The sequence below is a fragment of the Lissotriton helveticus genome, chromosome 8 (genome assembly GCF_964261635.1).
Source record: "Lissotriton helveticus chromosome 8, aLisHel1.1, whole genome shotgun sequence".
Lineage (NCBI taxonomy): Eukaryota > Metazoa > Chordata > Amphibia > Caudata > Salamandridae > Lissotriton > Lissotriton helveticus.
In genome coordinates, this window is record NC_136069.1 from 1693526813 (window position 1) to 1693544864 (window position 18052).

Genomic DNA, 18052 nt, shown 5'->3' on the forward strand with positions numbered 1-18052 from the left:
ATATAAATAATCCATAACATAACATAACATAAACCAAGAACTATTAAAATATACAGGGCACTAGTATGGATAACATGTGATTCCTACATGTTGTAAACCTCTTTGCGTTATGCAACATTTCCAATAAACTAATATACACATGTATGTTACACATGTATGTTTCCTCATATCTATATAATGTGTGTGTGATGTAAAGCACTCTGACACCCAACACTGGTGTGAGTAGCATGTGAGAGAGTGACTATGGATAGAAAAGGGGCACTGTTGGAAGGTGGTAGAGAGGGAATCAGTGGATAAGGGGGTCATGGGGAGCTCCAAATAAGACAGTAGCACCGGGCACCACCAGTTCTGAGACCGGCCCTGCAGCTCATAATCCATTCATTGGAATTGATTGCTCCAGACTCAGTGGAGTCATATACAACAGGAGGCCTGGATCAATTGGTCACTTATAGGGGAAGGGCAATGGCTTGACCTGGTGAGCAGAGGAGAGCTCCATACATCTCAGACAGGGAATCACTGTTTCATATTTTGGTTGCCTGGAACTTAGAGATAGTTGTGCTGTCACATAGCTTGACCCCAAAATATGAAGCTTGTCACTTTGACCCACAGCTGGTTGTGAAGCAGTATGATTTTAACAGGTATGGCTTAGGAGTGATAATCAATGAATGGCTGTTTAGCCAACTCCATGGATCTGAAGAGGAGAGGAAGAGATTTCCATCTCTACTGAAGAACCTTCTATAGTAATTGTGAGTGATACCTCCAGCCCAGTCTAGAAATTCTCTCTCACCCATTTTGGTTCCAGTTTGGACACTTCTGAGACCTGTTTGGCTTATGAAACATTCAATGAATGGAGGTGGCCTAAGAACCTATGGCAGAGGAATCTGTTGCCTGACTGAAATAATTTCAATGTATAATTGGACGCGGATATTTCTCACATTTGCTCCCTGTGGAACCTCCCTCTTGAGGAGACAGGTGTGGAAGAAGAAGTATTTTTTTTAATTTCCGAGTACGTATGACGAGGTCATGATGTATCCGTCAAAAGCCAACGGCAAGTCCTACTGTCATTGGAGCCAATTTTCATTTGTATCCTCAAGTTTTAATGTTGTAGATTTGGTGTTGTATAGCCTAGTTAGAAACTATATTGACATTTTGCTTACAAATTGGCTTCTAAGAAGGTCTACACTTGAACAGCCATATCGTTTTCTACAAAAGAGAGCTCTGTAGTGAACTGCAAGTCCTCTGTAGTCCTCTGTTTGGGTTGTATCAGCCACCATTATTCTATCCAGTCATATGTATGTATTCAGCTGGTCCATGCACCCTGCTTACCACTGGGAAATGGAAAGGTCCTGAAACTCTGGCTAGTGGAATAGATGTGGACGACAGCATTTCACCAACAAGTCCCACTGGTATTGATTTTAAATTGCAGTTGTACCCTGGAATTGGGTCAGACTTCCCTGAGAGCACTTCTAAGAGCCCATGAATGGCCCTATTTTGAGATGTGCAGGAATCGAAGATCCGGAAACCCAAAGTAATGTTTGACAGCAGGTCAGGGGTGTGATTAATTTCCTCAATGGCAAAAAGCATGGCCAGCAGGTCTCGATAATATCGAATAGTAAACCTGTGGGACAAAAGAAAGTATGTGATTGATGATATCAGGTAAAGGAAAATATTTTCACTCATACACAGGCAAATTGAATAGCTATAACATACTCAACAGATATTGAGACAAAGACCACGGTGTGATGACAGGTTACTACAGATGTGGATGCTAGGGAGAAGTGATTACTGTATTGTGCACACATCATGGTTTTGGATTACTGGATCTTGTTTAAGGCTTGGTGGCAAATTCCATTCCGCTCGCCTATTTTGCAAAATGTAGGCATTTTCGCGTTCAGCGGAGAACACGGAAATGTCAAAATGTACGTGATCCGCATCATAGCGGAGATTTTTTTCATGCTTGCGCTTAAAAATGCGTTCTTGCGTGCACGGTCGACTTACTGGGATCCCTGCATTCGCAGACAAGTTTTCCTATCCGTTCGCGTGTGCCACGAAATGTTGGTAGCCGGTCGCGCTATCCGTCAAGAGTTTGCGATGGCGAACACGTCATTTGCTGAGCCATCAGACACTGCAGAGTCTGCGATTGCAAACAAGTCATTCACCACTGCGAGAGAGAGCGTGCGATCTCGAACACGTCATTTGGACGCGCCATCCGACATCCGGCGGAAGTTTGGTGAAGCTGACGATCCAAAACAAACAGAATTTTCAATCTGGAGAAGAATAATATCTCGAGCAGCATAAAACCTTCTGTAAATGATGATTTGGATGAACAAAACTTCTCAGGTTGACGTTTGGCTGTCTTTTTTTTTGTGCAAGGAGTCCCTTTTAAAAATAAAATACATTTTGCGGGAGAGGGAGGAAGTATCACAGAGTCTCATACTTCCTGTTCCTGTCCAGCAGGCTCCTCCCAGTGCTTTGTCCATCTCCTGTTCATTCTTCCTCTGAGTTGGAAGGATCACTCTTTGTGCCTGCTGCATAATTATCACTGGATTTGAGGACTTTTGAATTTGATATTTTACAAGTAAGTTGGTTTGTTGTTTGTTTGATTGGGGCATTGCAGTTTCTGCAACTACAATTTTGGTAGCTATCATCATTTTTTTTTTTTTTTATTGTTGTGGGTAGCCTGTAGGCCCAGAGCTAGTCATGGGTGGGTGCATGATGAAGCAACTGTTTCATTGGTGTGTGTTGCATCTATTTCAAACATCATTTAGGGCATGGATGGCATTGGATTGAATTTCAAAATGTGTTTTTGGGGGGTATTTCTATTTTTAGGTGTGTGTTGTCCTTTGCTGTGTGTGTTGTGTTGTGTACCTTGCAGACCTGGTTTAGCCCTGTGGATTTTGGTGTTTGCATTTTATTGCATTAGAGACAAAGCAGTGATCTCAGATTCATGTGGATTGTTTGTGGACAGAGCGCATGTTGAGGCGGTTGGGTGTGCAGTTGGTCAGCTGAGCGGCGAGAGGAGCTGGTATGTTGGTGTGGGTGAAGTTCCAGCATGAGAAGAGTCCATGAGTGTCCTTCAGCGCCACGATCTGGCAATCAGTGTGGTGTCCTGTGTTTAGGGCAATGAGGGTGCAGGCGTCATATCGATGGAGAGTCCGAGAACTAGGGTATGTGGTGCTGGGTGTGGTCCAGGCGGGAACGGGTACAGACGGGCTTGGCTTTAGTGCACCTTTAGTGCATGTGGCAGACTGCGTCTGCCGTTAAGCAGTGCTGTGGTAGGTACTGGACAGCTGGGAAGCAGGAAATGCGGAAAGGGTCACTGGACAGGGATCGCATGGGCAAAGGTGGCAAAAAAGAGAAGAAAAGGCAAAAGGAAATAAAGGCAAGAAGCAGAATCAGGGAACAAAAAGAAATAAAGAATAAATTAGAAACAGCAGAAAAGAGAGACAGAGGGGCAACGCAGCAACAGTGATGCTCTCCTACTAGACCACCAGGGATGAGGCGCAGGAATGGCGCAGGAATGGAGCCTTTGGGTGGAGGAGGGCCTCGACCTCCTGACCAAAGGGTTAGCAACAGGGGCAGCAGTAGCTACCAGGCAGAGCTGCGCTGTGAAAGGAGCAAATCCACTAGAAGGTTGGTGTACTGCACCTTTACTGTGCAGCTGCCACCATTAAGTAGTACTGTGGGGGCAAGTCTGGACAGCTGGGAGGCAGGAAACGCATGAGCGGGAAGAGTCTCTGGAGGGTGGTGGGGCCATGGGGGATCGCTGCAGTAAAAAAAAAAAGAAAGAAAGGGAAAAGGAAAAGGAAAAAGCCAAATAAAGCAGAGAGAGGGAAAAAAAGCTGAAATAAACGCAGAAGCAGAAAAAGCAGAAAAGAGAGACAGAGGGGCAGCCCAGCTTCAGAGCAGTGACGCTCTAATACTGGACCACCAGGGATGAGGTGCAGGCAGGAGCCTGCAGATGGAGGAGGGCTTTGAATTCCTGAGCAGAGGATCAGCAGCTGCAACGGGGGCAGCGGCAGCTACCAGGTGGCATTGCGCAGTGAAAGGAGCAACTCCACTAGAAGGCCAGTTGATGCAATTAACTTGTAAACTCTTATATAGTCTTTGAAGTCTCCCCCTGTTTCTATCTGCCCTTGTTTGATCTCTCCTGACCGCCCTAACATGCTTTTTTCTGGTACCTGGTGCTTGGTGTGCCTTTCCATGTACCTTCAGCCTCTTGTCTCTCACAACTGGTGATGTGTAAGTGCTCCATGTACTTGGTGATCCTCTGCCTGTTCCTGTGTCTTTCTGTAACAGTGGTCCTGGAAAGCGCTGAAGTGCAAGTGCTGTTTCTCCTGGGTGTGTATGGCTCCCCCCCATTTCTTTAGTTGTAGCTTTAGTCTCTGGAAAGTGCTGATGTGTGATTGTTCTTTGTTGTTGGTGTGCATCTCTCTGTGTTTCTGTTCTCTTTACACAACTTTAGTTTCGCGAAAGTGCTGATCTGTGACTGCTGTATGAGTTTCAATTTCAGCAATGACAGTTGGAGAGATTGAGACAGAACTATCTACTTCTCCTGGTGGTGCTCCCAGTGGGCTGTACCTTGTTTCGTCTACATAGTGCACCTGAGGGCTTACTTCAGAACACCAAATATTTCCTTTGATGCTACATTATTTGGATCACCCTACATTTTCCTTAGTCCTTTCCTTAGTCTTCTGCGGTCTCCCCTGTTTTTTCCCATTCTTCCCACCCACTCAATTTCCCTTAAAGGTAGTGCTAGACACATTGGGCCTGATTCACAAAGGCCAAAAGTCTAACTTTACTACTCACAAAGGTAAGTTACTATGAGTAAAGTTAGACTTTTGGTCTAAGTTAGACTTTTGGTCTAACATTATCTTTGTGAATTGGGCCAATTTACCTTTTTTTTGGTTGGAATTTAGCTGGAGCTAGTGTGTGACTTTGAACAACAAGGTTTGAAGACCTTTCCAATGAATGTATAACTAATTTCAATTTTTTGAAAAATTACTCGCAGGTGTTGGCTTTTTTGAGGGGTTCTGATTAGCGGTACAGGCAGGAAAACAATTTATAGTACACACAATGTAACATTTTTTACAGCAGAAATGAAATATAATGAATTATAAAAGTTACGCTTAAAGTGTTCTACTATGAATATTTCACCTTAGAGGCATGAACGAGGAGAAAGAAGCAACCGTTATTACTCAAGCACTCTTCTCCAGTGGTGATGTAGGATAGGGAATGAATATAAACCCAACTTTTTCATACAGATTAGCCTCACACATTTGAAACTGGAACCCATGTGTGAGATGGTTTCCATGGCTGCCTGAGCTCTGATTGGTAATGACGGACAAAATGACCAAGTAGGACATTAATCATTGATCCACAAAATTGTGGATCATAGCAAATTACTCTGACTCACTAACCCACCCATTAGGACGTGTTAGTCAGTCCCAATAAATGGCTAGAAGGAACATGAAGGCCATTTCAGAGTCCTCGTCCCGATACCTAATGTATCTGGACAGGTTCAACCTTGGTTGCCCGGTAAGCTCTTTGGGTATTGGGTGGGATCCTAGATTTGAAATAGTCTAGTGTGTCCTAAGGGCTAATTTCATTTTCAAAGGGCTCCCTGACAGAATTATAAATAGGTGGGGATGGACTAAGGGAATGAATATCCTCTGTAGTCCTGGGACATCATGTTTCAGCCATCACACCAATGCCTAAATGCGGTAGTTGGCTTTTATCAGGACCTCACAAGGATCTCATTGGTATCCTATCTGTTTCTATTCAATCTTGAAACTTCCATTTACCATACTCATACATGCCATACATACAGACTCATTTGGTCGCAAAGTTAGCATTTCTTTAGTAGAGTTCTATTTAGAGCTCCGTGAGGGTAAAGAGGCAGGTGGACCACATAGTCAAACTTTAATCAAATGCCTCTTCCTGGCTGTAAACATATGTGGTTCCTTCTTTCCCTGCATCCTAGATTCTTAGTATACATGGTGCAACATTATAGCCTTTTAATCAAACACAAGAGACATTTGCCCAGGATCACAGAACTTGGTGAAGCCGGAAAGCCAGGATTGATCCCGGGTTTTGTTATGTTATGTTATGTTATATCTGTCTTATATAGCGCACGGCTACTCAAAGAGTGTCCCGGCGCTATAATGCACACCTGTATTCTTTTCTGTTTTCACATTGGTCATTTTAACCTTTAGATGGACATATCTTTATTTCTCCTGTTTTACATCAAAGGTTAATGCTTTTCTTAAATTTTTGGCAAATTAGATTGAAACGTTGGTGGCAGGCAGATGACGCTACTGTTAACTTTTCACTTCAAATAAGGGCTAAATCTGTCACACCACAACAAAAATCAATTTCCAAACATTTGCAATGGTGTACTTTATTTACCAGTATCAATCACTAAATGTTGAAGAGCATGTTTTCCTTGAAAGGAAGACATGTTGCATTTTTGTAACTCTGGAAATTTGAGAGCCCTGGAAATGGCTGTTGTAAATTTTGCCAAGTTGTTAGCATGCTGAGGTATTGGTTGTTTTGTTTCTTGCCCGTCGCACACTTACCTGCTGCAGCAACTTCGAAAAGTTTGCAATGTATTGTATTATAACACAGTAACACACAGTTCGTTTATTTTTACGATGCTATTAGGTCTTGGAAACTGATGTAATTCAGCGTTAGGAAAGATCGTGTGAGCTTACCTAGGACTGGCTCCTTCAGGATGAGGTTACAGTGAATAGGTTAGACCACAGGTTAGACTTATTGTAAACCAAGTAGGTCAAGTAGGCCATCTCTGGTGCACCGTGTTGGCAGTGTAACATGTCTAGAATATGCAGAGGTCTTATTAGCAAGCAAAGTCTAGTATAGATCTGATAACTGGTGATAGTTAGTGGTGTCTCTCACTGTTCCTACATCTCCCCACTTGGGTAGATTTTCTATGCTAACTAGTAATATTTCCTCTGGAGGGCCAACACTTTCTTGAAAGTGCTGGATGGGGCTGGAATTGCATGTGCCTTTTACTTGTGAGTTTCCTTTGTCACCATTTCTATTTCATGCTTGGATACTGTGCAGCTTACACTTATTTTGATGCGGAACTGATAACTCATACTTTGAAATGTATAGTCCATTCTTTGTGTGAGCATTCTTGTGCTACTGATTACAGGGTGAGCTGTCAGGTTGTGTTGGTAAACGTGAGGGTGTTTTGATACAAGTATGCCAACATTAGGTACATGACAGATGCCTGCTGCTAAATGTGGAGGTGACATTTGGGGGTGGGGTCACAGTGTGTAATTTGTAAAAACATATATGCAGAGTCCCAAACTTTTCCTAAGGGTCCTATTGCTGAATGCCAAGGTTGCCATAACCTTTTTCTTTCACTACCCTACTCTTGCAGGTTCTTCTATCCCCTTGTCTGCCTTCATCATTGTTTTCTTATCTCTCTCCTTTCTTCCCTTTCTGTCTTTCTCTCTTGGTTTGGGTCATGGCCTTTTGGCGAAAAATTTGCCTCAATCTCCTAAAATGAGTACAGGTGGGTAAGGCTGATAAGAATACTTCACATAGGAGAGTGGTCTAACCTCAAGGGAGTGCAGGCAGCTAAAACAATCATATCTATTTGGAAATGTGCTGCATATGGAATATTATGCCCGGTTAAGTTTGCTGGAAGGTAGAGTTAATGTGTTCAAGCCTTGAGTTGAGGCAGCTTTACGCTGGCAAAAAGTAACGTTGTTTTATACATAGCTTTCAAAAGTGTGGATCTTCTGCCTCAATCAGGAGGATTTGCGTTTATACTCAACATTTGCTCAAATGTACTCATGATAGACCTGTCGAACATATATGTGGAGGCTTAAGATCTGATGTCACTTCTCCTGATGCCACTTCATGTGACCTCATTTCTTGTGATGTCACGTGCCGTGATGTCATGCACCATGATGTCAGATGCCATGATGTCACTTGCATACTGCCTAACCAAAGTTTTTAGAACTTTTGCACTGGTTGTTCTTCAGACTCAGAGATGGTGGACTCTTTAGTCAATGTGGCATCTGAGAGAATGAGAGACAGGGACATCAGTGCAGTCACGTAAAAAAAAATGTAAATTGATACTTGTATAGCGCACTACTCACCCGCAAGGGTCTCAAGGCGCTTGTACGAATACCGCTGTGGAACCCATCCTGGCTTTCCCTGTGAGGTGTCCACTCCTGGGCACCCCCAAGGTGGAGGCCAGGCATCCTTAGCGTTGTGGGGGCCGTTGGAGATTAAGCAAGCTATCGTCCAGAGTTGCAGAGTGGGACTCCATGATTGGAATAGGCACCGAGGCGAGAATTATCAGGTCCGTGGAATTTTGAGCCCAAGACCCGCCGAGGCGGGGAATTGAACCCTGGTCCCGGCCAGACTATTGCATCAGGGTCTGCCACACTTCTCCACTCTGCCGCTCTAACCATTGAGCCACACTTCTCCATGTGTCACTTAGGAGAGTCAAAGAAAGGGTCTGAAGACAGTAGATGGTCGGCCGGGAGAGGGACCCAGACAGGGGGCAGGTTTGCTGTACATTTGTGACCCATGAGAACGCCAGAGATAGTGCTCTTTGCAGCAAATGTGGCGCATGAGACAGTCAGATGACAGCAATTGGGCTGGCCCATATGGGACCAGTGTTTTATTTGAGCCGGTGGTGGGTGTTTTGGGCCATGACACTTTTTTGGAGACTGGGACCTATTTTTCTGGATCAGATATTTACCGGGGCAAGAGAAGGAAAACAAACAAATCGAAAAGATGGCAAAAGACAGATGGAAAGCCCATTAGAAAGGGAGAACCAAGGGCCAACAAAAGTAGGATAAAGAGTCAGGGAGTGTCTGGGTGGTGGATTACAGAGGATTCAGGTCTTCCAGCCTTGGTGCGCGTCACACTGACATTTAACAGCGCTGCCCGCATGCTTTGGAGGTGAGATTTGGGCACCGGAAGCAATTCATTTTCAAATTAAGTAGTACGTGAGACTGTACGAATGCAGTCACTGCGACCTATGAATCATCTGAGAGAGTGAAAGAGTGCAGTGTCCGCAGTCAACTTATGGGAGACTCTGGGGCATATTTACAAGGGGATTGCACCAGCGGAATGTCACTTTTTTGACGTGCCCATGGCGCAATGCCTTGTGCCATATTTATAAAGTGGCATAAAGCACTTTGCGTGGCTTAACGCCGCTTTGTATTTAGTCTACAAGCAGTTTTCTGCATGAAAGGGGCTTGCAATGGGTGTTCCTATGGGCGTTTCACCACAACACCCATTGCTTTGTGACGGTGCCCCAGATTTACAAGGATGTGTAAATCTGAGGCAGTGTCAAAAACTAACACCATGCAAAAGCAGTGTTAGATGGGTGCCACGAGGAGAAATACTTGTATTTCTCCATGTTTTTTGCTCTTTCTATGTATACTGTCTTCAACAGCACACATTAAAGGAGCAAATCGCCTTTAAAGATTCTCCATGTGCAAGAAGGTGTCCCTTCTTGCACACAAAGAATCATTCCCTGCAACACAGATGCAGGGAATGATTCTTGCTCCATGCTCCATGGTGCAAGGGTGTCTGTGTTGGCACTAGGCAGTTTTTTTAGCACCAGCGCAATGGAAAACACAGGGGTACACCGAACACAGGGGTACACCGTATTCTTGTAAATACAGCGCATCCTTGTGTTTTTTTTTAATTACACAGTGTGAAAAGCAACGTTTTCTGCAGCGCCCACCATTTCTTTATCAAATACAGAGCAATGTCTCTGAATTTAACAAGTCTCAAAAGAGACCCTGAGAGAGAGAGAGAGGTCTCTGCACCCATTGTAAGGTACATGACTCTGAGAGGGTGCTCTCTGCAGTCAATCTGGCTCAAGAGAGTCTCAGAGAGGGCAGTCTCTGCAGCTAACGTTGTATGTGAGAGACACAGAGAGAGTGATGTCTCCACAGCCTGCATGTCACACAAAAGAGTCAGCGCTTAATGTGTGACAGTCTGCTTGTCACAGTGATGATGAAAAAATATTTCCATGTTTTTGTACCTGAAATTAGAAGAATGTGATTTATACTTCTTAATAGTTATTAACAGTGTCACATGGTGACTTAGATAAATACAGCCTTTCCAGGCTCAGAGAGGACCATGTAAACTGCACCCACCGTGGTACTTCACTTGGTGCTCATATGACTTTACATTTTGTGTTAACTCAGTCCCACTGCACTCCTAGGGCCTCATTTATGAGGCTGTGCATCACTTTTACGCCATTGGTGCGTCACGTTTTGTGACGCACCAGTGGCGTAAAAAATGCGCCTTGTTGCGCCATATTTACAAAGTGACGCATCTAGGTAGATGCGTCACTTTGTAAACCCCTGCGCCACATTATACCTGCGCCAGGTATAATGTATGCAAGGGGGGCGTATTGACGCAAGAAAGGGTCGTAGAAGTGACGCAGTGAAATCTATGTGATTTCACTGCGCCACTTCTAGGACACAAATGCGTCAATTTCTTACGCCTGCCTCACAGCAGACGTAAGATTGACGCAGGCCCTTTCACATGGGGCTTGCTCCATGTGAAAGGACACATTGCTGGAGTTGCATCACTTTTGTGACACACTCCAGCAATGCGTCACTTTTGCGCCATGATGCGTCATACTGTAGATATGACGCATCAATCATGACGCAAGGAGGGCGCACTGAGAAGTGACGCATCGCTGCTTTCACGCAGCGATGCGTCATTTCTCATAAATGAGGCCCCTGGTATCATATTGATTCACCTGCCTTGTTTTGTCTGCACATCTGTAATAAACTGTTCTTACCTCTTATAGACTATCAGATGTGATACAATGTAATAAACTGATCTCACCCCTGTAAAGGACTTCATTTAATACTATACTAAAGTAGTCTTACTCCTCACAGATCTCAGCTGTGACACCATGACACATCGATATGTAATAACATTGTCTTCCTCTACATAGGATATCAGCTGTGACACATCTCTCATAATGTAAAACAGTTGTTTCACCTTTATTGGACAGTAGCTGTAGCACTTACATGAATACCATAATACATTGGTCTTAACCTACACAAAATTTCCTTTTTAAAAAAAAAAAATGTTTTTATTGAGTTTACCTTGTAATTAAAGGTTATACAAAGCAGACAGTTCAATTCATTGCAAAATAGTCAACTGCATTCTCAAGACAAATTATACTAAGGCTGAACCTCTAACCTTACCACCCCAACCCAACCGAGGCACATAACTGATCATTAGAAAAACGTGCTGCACCCTGGGCCAAACACGTGCTGCACCCTGGGCCAAACACGTGCTGCACCCTGGGCCAAACACGTGCCGCACCCTGGGCCAAACACGTGCTGCACCCTGGGCCAAACACGTGCTGCACCCTGGGCCAAACACGTGCTGCACCCTGGGCCAAACTCGTGCCGCACCCTGGGTCAAACACGTGCCGCACCCTGGGCCAAACACGTGCCGCACCCTGGGCCAAACACTGGTTCTCATTTCTGAATCTGAAGTGCAGGTGCCTATTCTGAAAACAAAGACCTTCCATACTCAAGAGGCCATAAGACCTAGAGTACCCAGGGGTCATGGCTTTACTATAAGTAAGTCAACCAATGAGGGCAAAGAATTTAAAGACACCATCAGATCAACAAAGTAACAGCAGCAGACACAAAACACATTAGTATAAAACACCAATCCATACTGTGAGAATAAACATCATATGCAGCAGCAGCAATGGGCCCTCCCACCCCCAATTCTTGATCTAATACTACAGCCTATTTACAAGCCCCTGTTGCCACCGGAATGTCACTTTTAGTGACGTTGTGATGGCGATAGGAGCTGTGCCTTATTTAATAGGCAGTGTAAGCTACTTAATGCAGCTTAACACTGCCTTGTAAATAAGGCCCCCTTTCACTCTACACTTAGCATGAAAGGGGTGGGCAATGGGCATTGGTTTTGATGCTGCCCCCTATTTACAAGACCAGTGTAAACAGGAGGCAGCGCTAAAAATAGGACCAGGGAGAACCCAGTCTTAAATAGGTGAAACGAGGAGAAAGGCTTTATTTCTCCTCTTTTTTGCTGTTTCAATGTGTGCTGCTTTGGGAAGCACCCACAGAAACTGAAAAATGCCAATGAATGTTTATGTGCAGGAAGGTGACTCTTGCTGCACATAAACAATCATTTTAAAAAAACGCAGCTTTGCAACTGTGTGTGCTGCATTAAGCTGCACACATAGAAGTCACAAAACGTGATTTCAAGATTTTTTATGTGCAGGAAGAGGACCTTCCTGCACATAAACAATCTTCCCCTCAACACAGGCACCCTTGCACTATTGTGCAAGGGTGCCTGCCTTGGCGCTAGGCAGCTAAATTTAGTGCCAGCACGGGGGAAAAGCAGGGCTGCACTATATTCTAGTAACCATGATGCAGCTCTGCATTTATAAAGTGACGAAGCATGTCGTTAGCCTTCTTGGCTCAATGACACTCTTCTGCACTTTCTTGTAAATATGCCCCTACATGTCATTATTCTAAAATGTAAAGTGCAGAGTCACAGCAGCACAAGTATGTTTACGTTAAAGCCCCATTTCCATCACCCCCAGAATACCATTGGATTTATAAAGTGCAAATGCATAATGAAGTTATAAGACAATAATGAAGCAAAATTACATAAATATATGCCATGCTGTTTCAAAAACCATAAATCAACAGCAATGGGAGAAATTAGACACACCTGGGTGTTTACAAAAAAAAAAGAAAAACAGATGGCAGCAAATAAGGGATAAGGGTAGCACATAACTGACCACAATTGTTGGCCTCACCCCCTTCACTTCTTCTTTGCGTACCCTTCCTTCCAGGTAGTTATCATGCCCCAATGCTGTTTCTTACGCCCTTCTCACTTATACTGGGAGATTTCATAATGGTATATTGCTAATAATCTTGACCATCACAATAAAAATGTTTGGGGGTCTGGATTTAGCCATCTTTCTGTGGCCATGCATAGGCAAGCAGGCTCCATAGAAACACATATTAAATATGCATCTCGCCTTAGTTCATCATTGTTCTCTATGCTATCAGTCACTCCCCAAGATTATCAGCTATGGGTTAACTTGGACCTGCCCATCAATAATTAGCCCCCAAAGACTCCCAATCTCCTGCAAACATAAATCTAGGTTGGGATATGAATAAAACATATGAATGATTTTAGCATGTTCAGAGCCACATCTATTATATCTGCCACCATACCTGCCACCCCACTTTGTCACCTTAGCCGGGGTGTGGTATAGGTGGAAAATCATCTTGAAGTGCTGACTTTTCAAAATTCAGCGGTACAAAAGGGGGTGGTGATGGACGGAGCATCTGAACCAATCAAACACTCACACCCAGTCAACAGATCTGGGTTTGATCTATCACCGTTCTTTAGCCCACTCTGCCACCCCAGTTCAGACATGGCCATATGCAAATCAGTCTGACCCTGTGCCTCATGGGAACAGTCCAACCCGAACTGCCAAGCCATGCCTTCCCTGGACCGGAAACAAGCTTCCTAGGACCGGTATCTGGCATTACAGCAGTCTTCAGCCAGGCTTGCCTAAATCCAGTGGCAAAGTGAGCAAGGGACGGCTGGTAGCCAGAAACCGGTCCTAGGATGCTTGATTCCGGTCCAGGAAAGACATGGCTTGGTAGTTCAGGCTGGACTGTTCCCATGAGGCACAGGGTCAAGGCTGATTTGCATATGGCCATGTTTGAACTGGGGGGTGTGGAGTGCAAAAAAACAATGGATTTCGGCCCAGATCTCTGTACTGGGGTGAATGTATGACATTGTTCTGCATTCTGTCCATCAACTGTTGTTTTTGACTTTTCAAATTAGCAATCAACAGCACCCATCTGCCTAAATCGACATGGAGCCCCTCCACACCAGACAAATCTAGCCTCCCATTTTGAAATATGCAGCTCTAGATCATCTGGTAAATCTTGTATCAATAGAACATATATTGAGCAAATCCTATCCTCCCGCATTATCACCTCACCTAAGGGGATCCTGACCACTGCCTTTGCAACCTTTATGTTTTTAAAAAGAAAGTCTCACAACTGAGGAAATAAAAAAAAATAACCCTAATGCCAATCCAAAAGCCTCTTGCAGGTCAGTAAAGGAGCAGAGTTGGCCATTAAAATACAAGTCGCCCAATACTGTAAGGTCCTTCTATGCCCATCCAGCCATGATTGCATCCTGAGAAACAAATGTGAGAACTGATGGAGCTATCATAGGTGTATATAAGTTTTGGGGATCCTCAATTCATGAACTCAGAGCGTATATGCTATACATTTTTATCAAGGCATCCGTTAGCTCCACTTCCCAGAATCAATTCTGGGAATTTATATGTAGTTGGTTTTACTACCATGTTGACCCCACTTGAGAAGCCTGAGATTAATATCACCATACATAGTAACATGCAGGCCTAGTAGAAGAATGTAAAATTAGGGACCGACCATCTACTTCGCTGCCTTGGCAAAATCACATTTGGCCGCCCTCCTTGGTTCCCAATACACCCACAGAAAGCTAGAACACGCATTTTGCAGACAGCCACAATTTACTGGTTTCCAATGGAACAGCCCTAAAAATATTTAGCACCTTTGGCAAGATGGTCATTTTCAACTCATTGCACCATCCAAATAACACCGGTGTAAATGGTTAGTTCTATCCAGATCATGCCTAATAATGGTGTCATATTAAATTCCACCAGCTTATCCAGGGTTCCAGTGAGTTTAACACCAAGATACACCGCATCAGCCACTGCGCAGGATCATTAAATCCCACACCCTCTGTGCTTGTGTTTTGTCCAAGATTAGATTATACCCTGAGTGTGCCCCCCACTGTGTAGCTAGATCTACAATTTCATAACTACTGTCAGTAGTTACAACCACAATGTTGCCAATGTGTGCGAGGACCTTGTATTTCCCCTGATTGGTAATGAGAGGTTTAATATGCAAGTTCATCTCCAGCTATCCTATAAAGAGGTCAATATGCAATGTAAACAGTGAATGGGAGCATAGAACGCCCTGCCTAGGGTCTCTTGAAATATGTATAATATAATATATAATATCAGACTCCTGCCACACTCCTCACAGATCTCAGCTGTGACAATATGACATATAAATATATGGAATAGAAAAGTCTTACTCTACATTGGATGTCAGCTGTAACACATCCCACTTATTGTCAAATCTGTTTTTGCACATGTATTGGACAGTAGCTGTGGAACCTACATGCTTCCACATGCCGCGACCACATCACCCCTCACCTGAGGAACCTGCACTAGCTCCCTGTCGACAAAAGAATCTCCTTCAAGCTCCTGATCCACGCACACAAAGCACTCCACAAAACCGTCCCAGCCTATCTCAACAGTCAACTCTCCTTCTACGTACCCAACAGGAATCTCAGCTCCGCTGACCACGCCTTGGCCGCGGTCCCACGCATCCGGAGAACCACTTCCGGAGGCAGGTCCTTTTTCCATTGCACCGCCAAGACCTGGAACACCCTCCCCCTCGACCTGCGACAAACCAAACACCTTCAGGAGACAACTCAAGACCTGGTTCTTCGACCAGTAACAGCGCACCCCCCCAGCACCTTGAAACCCTACCGGGTATGTAGTGCGCTTTACAAATTATGTGATTGATTGATTGATTGATTGACAAGAAAGTGGTCTTACCCTTCACAAGATAGTTTAAAAACTGCAAAAAAGTCTTCTCCCTCACCTCAGGATATCAGCTGTGACACTTCTGTACATACTGTACATACTGTGATAAACTGCTATTACCGCTCACAAGTTATCAGCAGGGACACTTCCACACATTCTGTAATAAACATTTCATATTCATCACATGATATGAGCTCACCTCTTGTAGTATATCAGCTCTGACGGTTCTACACAAACTGTTAGAGGCACAAAGAATAGGATATTAGCTGAGATTACTTAATATAATCTGCAATGCAATACACTGTTCTGGCCTCTCACAGGATATCTGCTTGCACATTTATGTACATGATATAGTAAAGTGCTCTTACCCTTTGCAGGATATAGGTTGTGGCACTTCCTTGAATGTGAGCTCAGGTGAAGTGTACTCAGAGTGAACCAGGAGCACACCTCCCAGGATGAGGTCTCCATCCCGGACGAAGGAGTTGAGTTTCAGTGTCTGCAGCCTGCAGGCTGGCAGCAGAGCCCTCACTCTGGCACAGACCAGCAGGACAATCACTCTACAGGCCCAGCCACCCATTCCGTGAAGTGCTGGACTCTCTGTGGAGCACTGGGAGTGGCACTGTGCCTGTGAAGCAGGTCATCTACACTGGGCGCTGAGCCCATAGCCTCTTCAGCAGATATTTAAAGGTAGACATTTTCCCTCTGAATTCCAAAGGAGTAACTGCAGTGTATGTAGTTTAGGCACTTGGGTGAGTGTACACCAGTATAGGTGTACGGAACAATGCCCTCGTGCTGACTCTGTGTCAAACAACACTATGCACATTCCCTCCCTGGAAGGAGTTTTTATTACATGCGCCCAGGATCAGCTGACTTTTGTTCTACAAAGGATTTCTGAACTCTGTAATTGTAATACTATGTTTACACTTTCCAAGCATCTTCTTTCCCATCACAGGGGAATAGGGGGATTTCCAATAATGAGCAGGCACTATATGTAATTATTATAATAAAGTAAGACTACAATGTATGCTGACAGAGAGGAATAAAAAGAACTGGAGTTAAATATATGGATCAATAAACAAGTTTCACTAAAATACCCAAAGCCTACCTGGCTTGGCCAAGTAAACATTTAGATATTTTTTGACTGAGTTAAAAAACAAGCATTCACTAATCCAGAGTTACAGTTGATTAATGCGGGCGTTCGTAATGCAAAGGAAAGTAGAGTGAATGGCAGAACTGACCACCTTTCACTTGCTAAAGGAATTTTTGTGCCAAAATTTGACCTGAGGGCAGCACCAAATGCCTTGTATCTTGGATACAAATATCAAGCATGTGACAGATTGTTTTAATTTGTACTGTGGTGCAGCTGGAGACATAATTGTTGTGCTAAACAGGAGGCAAGCCCAAAAGGCCAGCTACCAAGGTGAAGCTGCATTTGAAGTGCAAATAGTGGAGCCGCTCCTTTGTTCTGGTAAATAGGTTTGCGTCGGGGACAGACAGGGAGAAACAATCACCAAATCAGTTCCCCCCGGACATTTAGTCCTCAGGTAGCCACACCTCTAGTGTGGGTTGCCACCTGCACACAGAGAGAGAGGGGTCCTGCCATCTTGGGAATGGGTAAAATATTGCACTCTGGGATAGCTATATGTCACACTTTGCAGGAAGTCCTCATCAGGTGGGAGGGGGAACCTGGTAGCCCAAGGGCAAAGTCTGAACTTCAAAGTGGCACACCTGGTAGCCAGACCTCAGGTCATGTCTGCACTTCAGAGAGTACCAAAGAGACAGAGAAGTTTTACAGCCTGAGCAAAGTAGGTAATTTTCCAGGCACCCCACCTTCCAAGTGGCCCCATGGAAAAGTGAAATTTCTCTCCAACTCTCTTCTGTGTATTTTAACCTTTAACATGCTCAATATTGTTTGACAAAATAAGGCTTGAATTAGCAAAAAGACTAATACAACTCAGAGTTTTTTCCAAACAGGGGGTCCCAAAGTATTTTTTACACAAGGACCCAAAATATTCAAGATATCATGGGGAAGAAGGACTGTCCTGCTGTTCCCAGGAGCTGGCAAAGAGAGGCTGCACCAAAGAGTGGGCTGCACCTGCTCGTCCTTATACTAGCCAAGAAAGGACTGTGCCTGTGGGGCACTGCTTGGGGATTAGTTGTCTCCCAGCACCAGAAAGAAGAAAAAATACCAAGAGTCAGTTGGTTACAGCTGTAGAGTCACCGAAGCCAAGAAGCTGCCTTGGCGAGTGGTAGCCAAGCAATCGCTTGACAGCCCCTGCCCACCGAAGTGCAGTCTTGGAGACCGAGTCCCAACCTTCAAAATTTGCACCAGAATCTGCTGGACCCAGG

The 18052-nt window shown here is 44.3% G+C and overlaps 1 protein-coding gene across 1 annotated transcript in view; it reads right to left on the bottom strand.

Moving 5' to 3' along the window:
- Positions 1-3650: 3650 nt before the first annotated feature.
- Positions 3651-18052, bottom strand: part of LOC144774121 (extracellular calcium-sensing receptor-like) — a 148086-nt gene continuing 133684 nt past the window's right edge. The window contains exon 7 of the mRNA XM_078659145.1: positions 3651-3766. Within this exon, the coding sequence (XP_078515271.1) occupies positions 3651-3766 (116 nt within the window). The remainder of the gene's footprint in view (positions 3767-18052) is intronic.